At 39.1% G+C, this 7411-nt stretch overlaps 1 protein-coding gene across 1 annotated transcript in view; it reads right to left on the bottom strand.

The window, feature by feature from the left end:
• Positions 1-7411, bottom strand: part of Pik3r3 (phosphoinositide-3-kinase regulatory subunit 3) — a 76379-nt gene that overhangs the window by 31383 nt on the left and 37585 nt on the right. Inside the window, exons 5-6 of the mRNA XM_004639181.2 lie at positions 3750-3930; positions 2988-3113 (exon numbers count right to left, since the gene is read on the bottom strand). Of these exons, the coding sequence (XP_004639238.1) occupies positions 2988-3113; positions 3750-3930 (307 nt within the window). The remainder of the gene's footprint in view (positions 1-2987; positions 3114-3749; positions 3931-7411) is intronic.

The following is a 7411-nucleotide window of genomic DNA, read 5'->3' as shown; positions in this document are numbered from 1 at the left end:
CACACACACACACCACTCTCTCTCTCTCTCTCTCTCTCTCTCTCTCTCTCTCTCTCTCATAAATAAATAAATAAATAAAATTTAAAAAACAAACAAACAAACAAACAAAAACAAAAAAACAGGTCCAAGGATCAAGGGAAGAGATTAGAAGATGCAGAAATAACTCTAGATATACTTAACCATCTTATCTTTGACAAAGGTGTCAAACACATTAACTGCAGAAAGGCTTTTTAATAAATGATGTTGAAAAAACTGCCTTTCCACATGCTGAAGATTAAACCCATATCTTTCACTGTACACTAAAGGCAAAATGGATCAAAGATCTAAATATTAAAACAGAAACATCAAATCTTCTGGAAGAAAGAATAGTACTTTCAGACAAAGGTATCTCACGTTTCTGCTTCATGAATTCTTCTAAGATTCCAGATAACTTTTTTAGATGGGATAAAAGAGCCACACTGGATTTGGCCATTCACATGTAAGACATGTTCAAAAGTGCATTGAATGCTGCTGTTGAGTCTTAAGTGCCATCCAAAGGAAAAAGGGGGATTCCTCAATACAGGATTGGAATCTTAGGAACACTGAAAAGTTCTTAATGAGTCGGCGTCAGTAGGTTGTAAGCTACAGTTGAGAGAAGGTGTTTTCAACACTGCTGCAAATGGATCATGAACAACGCATTAATGTGGAATTTTGTTTCAGACTGCAAAAAACAGCTAAAGAAACACATGAAATGTTAAAATTAGTGTATGGTGATAGTGCAGTGACCATGGAGACAGTTTGCGAGTGGTTTGAGCAATTTCGTAATGGTTTCGAGTCAGTTGAAGACAGAAAAAATGTCCTTCATCAAAAACCAAAAAAAAGATTGAAAGAATAAATGAAATAATTGGATCAACAGAAAAGTGACTCTAAGGCATATTTCAGAGTATATGAAGGTCAGTTCCATTTAAAGCATTTTAATAGAGGGGAAAATGAGCTGGGTGTCGATTGTTCCATATGTTTGGCTGCTGAACAAATGCAACATCCATTTGTAATTTTCTTTGGAGCTGTGCACTTGTGCCACTTCTGATTTTAGCAAATGTCATCGGGGGCAGAAACTTGGGTCTGTGATTATGATGCTGAGCCCAAGGTTCAGAGTTCTCAGTGGAAATCACCCAGCTGGCCTTGTGACAGGAAAGTAAATCAGTCAAGATCCAACATCAGGTGGTACTGTGTTTTTTGACCTTGATGGAACTGTGGGAGTTGAGTTTTTAGCCAGAAAACCTGAATATTAGAAGAGCTTATAAGAGTATTTAAGAAATGATGTGTGAAGAAAGTAGCCTGAGAGATGGGCAGGGTGTTTTATCCTCCATTAGGACAACAGTCTGTGTCACACATCACTTGATAGCAGCAATTTCTGTTAAAAGGATTGTGTACCTTACTGGATCTGACACTGAAAATCTCGCTCTTTCACAAAGTCAAAATGACCATGCAGGGTAAACACTTTGAATAGATTCAGATTTTCAAGGTAGCCACCACAGCACAACTATAGACCCAAGGACTACCAGAACTGTTCATGGTCTCAGTGAGTTACCCATGCTGGGCTAGAACTTGGGATCCAACTGCCTCAGCCTCCCAGAGTGGAACTGCAGGCACGCACCATCATGTAGGACTCTGAAAAGTCTGCTATTCGAATGTCAAAAGACTGGAATGATCCAAGAATTAGATGTGTGCATTCTTTTGAACTGGGGATTGAACTCAGACCCTTGTCCTTGCCAGGGAAGCGCTTATTCCACTGAGCCATCTCCTGGGCCCCGATGTGTGTATTCTTGAGTCACCCCCAGGTACCTTAACCAGTGACAGCAGCTACTTATTAGCTCATGTCCGTTGACCTCTGTAAGGAATTTTAAGAAGGCACTGGGCATGAAGAGGTCATTTAAGGGTAGGAGTACAGCTCATGGCCTTGGTTTATCTCCGCCAGCACTCCAAAAAGGAAGTCCTACTAAGCTGAAATTTCTCAATGTATTTGACTTTTTCTTTGAGATAGGGTTTTGCTATGCATTTCAAGCTGACCTTGAACTCACAGTGATCCTCCTGCTACCATGTGCACTACCATGCATGACTTTCTATAGTACATGGGAAACTAGGGCAGTGGTTGCAAACCTGTGGCACATGTTCCTGCAGCAGGCTATATAATTGAAAGCTCTAAAAGGTTCCCATTACTGTTTTAGGGGTGTGGAGATGTGCTTCACATGGCTAGTGTGTTCATTAATCCTTCACCTCATTTTTGTTCTTTATGGCTGTGTGCCTGTTTATTCATCCTTTTTTAGGGAGCAGCTCAGCCCAGCCTGAAGGCAGGGCTGGTGCCACATGTGCCCGGCATCAAACTGCAGTCCCCTGTGCCTGCCTAAGCAGGTGCTTTAGACTGCTGAGCTATCTTGCCGGCCCATTTCCTCATCTTTGAAGTAGAAGCAGTTTTTCTTTTAAGGACTAGAAAATAAACCCAGGTCCTTTGCTCTGAGCTATAGCCTCATACTCAACCATTATCTTGCTTTGAGTTACGGTTTCACTAAGATGCCAGGGTTGGCTTGAACTTGTAACTCCTGCCTCAGCCTCCCAGGCTGCTGAGCTACTTCTTACTTCTCCTTCCCTTGAATCTAAAGTTCTCAGCTTGGGTCCTATAAGTTAAGTCACAGTGGAAACCTTGGGAAAGCCCTGCGCTGGCTACCACCATCTTTTCCACAAACAGAAGTGGCATTGTTTTACATTTTTGCACAGCTCATTTCTGGTTTAATAAAATTCTGCACCACTCACAAAAAAAAAAAAAGAAAGAATAGTAACTGGAACAAAATTATATCCTTAACCAATAAGAAACAATGTATGAATAAAGGTTATATCATCAAAGTCTCAAAAAAGACTGTTAAGATATTAAGACATCTGATGATTATAGAAGATCTGATGTAACCATAACACTGCATAACTATTAGCCTAAACATCAAAAACATACTTACCTGGGATGTTCTAGTATATTCTTCATATAGCCTATCATATTCTTTGCTTTTTTCCTGATACTGCGAATGGTACTCCTGTAGTTTTTTACCTACTGCGTCAATGTTATCTTCTTTTACCAACTGATCCTACACAGGTGAACAAAAGAAATGAGTGTTGACAATTCTGAGTCAGGTGAGTTTTTCCATGTCTTTTTCTTTATCATTCATTCATTTATGGATTCATTCATTCATTTTTGCAGTGCAAAGAATGGAACCTTCCACATGCCAGGCAAGCAACCTACCACCACTGAACTATATTCCCAGTGATGTCTGTCTTTTCTGCTATACTAGAGAGTAAACCCAGAGCTTTCCCAGAGAGAGGAGAGAGAGAGAGAGAGAGAGAGAGAGATTGAGACTGAGATTGGCTTTGGTTTAAATTGTATTTCAACTTAGAAATCTAAGATACTGTGTTAATATCAAGCATAAAAAGCATTAAATGCTTTTGGTAACAGATCAGATTTTAAATCACACAAAAATAATTAATACACCAAAAACTAAGAAGGTATAAATATAAAAGCTAAACAAATATTTTATATAAAGTTAATAAATATATGCAACAGGCTATTATGGAATGATAGCCACAAAGTTCCAAAAATATGCAAAATCTTTAGGAGAATATTAAGATAACTACAGTTCTTTTTCTAACCAACAAGCCTGATAAATAGTTAAATGTTGTTAAATAATGACTTGCTCAATAGCTATCAAGAACATCAGTAATCATACCTGTTGGTACCTGGACACTGGGTACATCAGCTTCACATCGAGCTTGGGGTTGTACTGAGCAAGAGATTCATGATGATAGTGGTTAATGAGCTCCACCACAGAATTAAAGGTCAGAGGATCAGAAAAGCCGTATTTACCATCCCGATGATAGATCTTTATTAACTTATTATTGCCTCCCTTCCTGTGAACAAGACAAAAACTGTATTTTTTCCCCATTGGTTCACATAAAAAACACATTTCACTATGTTAGTAAGACTCAAGGTAGTGAAGGTCATATGTAATTATGTGTGTGCAAGCCAGACATGGTGACACACACCTGTAATCCCAGGATTTGGATGGCAAAGGCAGGCTTGCTGTGAGTTCAAGGCTAGCCTGAATTATATAGTGAGACTTTATCAATTAATTCATTAAAAGTAAAAATTAAGTTATGTACCTGCAAGTATATATATATATTTCACAGAGCATAGATAAACTCTTCAAGACCCAAAATTAGGTGGTTTTAGTTTTTTTTTTTTTTTTTGGACAGGGTCTTACTGTATTTCAGGGTGGCCTTGAACTCACCATGTAGCCCAGGTTTGCCTCAAACTCAAAGCAATCCTCCTGCCTGTCTCCAAAGTGCTAGGATTACAGGGCACCACCTCACCCAGCCTGGCTCTATGTCTGAGGAGGAAGCACAAGCCTTATCTATTTAAGGGGAAAATAAACATTTGCCACTAAGCCAACAGTTCTCAAGACTTCATATATAAAAAATAAGTAAGCACTTTGAATGAGTTGTAGCTGAATAACTGAACTTGCACCTTACATTATTTTTTGTCTTTTATACTTGCTTAAATTCTTGGAAATGACTATTTATTTAGGTTATCACAATAAGTAAATGATTCAAGTCATTCCTCTACAAAGCAAAACTTTTGAAGAAGCATGCATATTAGATGGGTATAATGTGATGCTTAAGTAGTCCAAGCCACTTTATTTACTGAACCATATTTAAAGATAATTTATGGGGGGCCTGCCCCTTAGCTCAGTTCTTTAAGTGGCTGCTTCAACAAAGCAGTCAGGCTCAGCTTGCTGTGGTTCGATCCCCACAACTCATGCCAGCCAAAAACCTGCCCTGAAGGCATTCAGAGAAAAAAAAAAAAAATCCTTAAGGGGCTGGGAAGATGGCTCAGTGGAATAAGCGCTTCCCTGGAAAGTGCAAGGGCCTGAGTTCAATATCCGGTTCCGCCACCAAAAAAAAAAAAAAAAAGATAATTTATGACCAAAGTATACCATGGCAATGTTTTATAAGTTCCATAAGGCATAATCTAAAACCACAGCAGGTTGACTTACAATATCACAGTAAAATATTGCACCATTCCCATTGTGCATGAGTTCCCATTCTTGACTCTTCCTATAGCAGTATGCAGACTTAGTGGAAAATATGGCTCCATGCCTCTTTATGCCACACTATGTATCACACATGATAAATGAGACGCTCAGATTTGTGAAAGGACAAACACAATAGGTCTGAACCCCAGACTGGCTGAAATTAATGCTTCGAGGGCCAGCATTTATATGGATGACAAATTATTCCTATAAAATGTACACTGGAAGGATAACCTAATATATGTAGTGATTTCAGGTATGGATCGTCACTCATGATCTCATAAATGTAAGCTGATCTCTCTGAAAGTCAAAAGGCATTCATTCACTCATTCATTCAAAAAATGTGCTGAACGCCTACTATGTATTAGGATTTTACAAATCACTGTGGATACAAAGCAGATAAGGTCTACGCCCACAGGTAACTTGAGGAATGTGTAGCCATATTTCAGTTTATGAAAGACTTTAAAATTCCTTTAAAAATAAACAAGTTATATTAAATAGGTAAGTCCTGGGAGATGGATAAAGCAGAATAAAAATGAGAAATCGGTCTAACAGTGGAGGGAGTGCTATTTTATATATGTTGCTCAAAGAAAACTGCTATGCTTAGGTGATATAAGGGCAGAGTCCTAAGTACTGTGAGGAAGCTGGCAAAGCAGACAACTGAAGGAAAGGTTGTCTAGGTGTGGGGACAGCAAGTGTAAAGGTTCTGAGTTAGGTGCTTGCTGGGCATCACTGACAAACGGCAAAGAGGTCTTTAATGCTGGGGCGGAGTAAGCATGGGGTGAGCAGCAGGAACAAATAAGAGGAGCAAAAAACAGCTCAGACTGTGTAACAACAAGCTGCAGGCTGTTTTGAGGTTTTAACTTTTACTGAGTGAGATAGGAAGATAATGATGGTTTTGGCAAGATGATGTAATTCATCCTGTGGTTCAAAAGGTCCATTCCAGCTAGTGAGTTAGAATGTTCAAAATGGGCAGGGTAGAATTTAGGAGACTTATAATAACCGAGGCAAAAGAAGATGGTGTCCTGGACAATGGTGGAAGCAGTGGAAATACTAAGAAATGGTGGGATTCAATATATTTTGAAGACAGAACAGGATCTGCTGATGCTTCAATATGGAAAGGTGAGAAAGAAAGAAGACATAAAGATGATTTAAGATCTTAAGAACAGAACTGTCATTTACTGACATAAAGAATTTACATAAAAAGAAAACATTTAGCTGGGTGTGGTGGTTCACACCTGTAATCCCAGCAAGGGGGAAGCTGAAGCAGGAAGATTGCTATGAGTTTAAGGTCAGTCTGGGCTACTAGTATGTTCAAGGCCAACCTGAACTACAAAGCAAGACCCTGTCTCTAAAAACACTACTAAATAAATAATAAATGCAGAAGTTGAATCCTCTAGATACTACTTAAAAATGATAATAGCTAGACAAATGAAGAGTTACGTACAATCTAGGCCTCAGGGTATATCTATGCTTAATGGTTGGAGATATGAGAAAGCAAAAGAAACCAAGAGAGCAATTAGTGAAGAGGAAAATCAAGCTATTTTATAACAAATCAATCTTTAAAAAAAAAGCACTTCAGCAAAGGGTAATCAACAGGTCACTGGGTTTGGCAAAGCAGAGATCACTAAGTAACCATAACTAAATGGCTTTCCAGGTGCCGTGGAGATGGCTCAGTAGAATAAGCGTTTCCCTGGCAAGCACAAGGGCCTGAGTTCAATCCCTGGTTCTGCCAAAAAAAAAAAAAAAGAAAAAAGAAAAAACTAAATGGCTTTCCAGTGAAATGATAAAAATGAAAGCCTGACTGAAATGGATTCAAGAAAAGGAAGACTCACTTTCCATAGACAACTATCTTGAGTAATTTTACTAATGGTGGACCATGGGACTCTAAACACAGGAGTACAGAGGTAAAGAGGTAAAGGAATTACCCTCTCTCTAATCTTTCTTAAGAGAAGAATCAGAACCTTCCTTCTTATATTCTAGCACCTGGCCCAATGACAGCAGATTCTTAAAGATTTATTAGATATCTAGATTTTCTATAATAGCTATTTATTGCATTAAAAATAATGGCTATTGAAAACTAAAAACCAGCTGGGCATGGTGGTGCACACTTGTAATCTCAGCACTCGGGAGGCTAAGGCAGGAGGACCACTGCAAGTTCAAGACCAGCCTGGGCTACAAAGTGAGCTCAGGGGCTCCCTGAACTCCATAGGAAGACCCTGTCTCAAAAAGTGAGAACTAGGGGCCGAGGCGCTGGCTCAGTGGAATAAGCGCAAGTGCAATGGCCTGAGTTCAATCCC

This window comes from Octodon degus, unplaced genomic scaffold (genome assembly GCF_000260255.1).
Source record: "Octodon degus isolate 3935 unplaced genomic scaffold, OctDeg1.0 scaffold00107, whole genome shotgun sequence".
Lineage (NCBI taxonomy): Eukaryota > Metazoa > Chordata > Mammalia > Rodentia > Octodontidae > Octodon > Octodon degus.
Note: the sequence above shows the minus strand (reverse complement) of the source record. Positions and strands in the feature narration are given on the sequence as shown.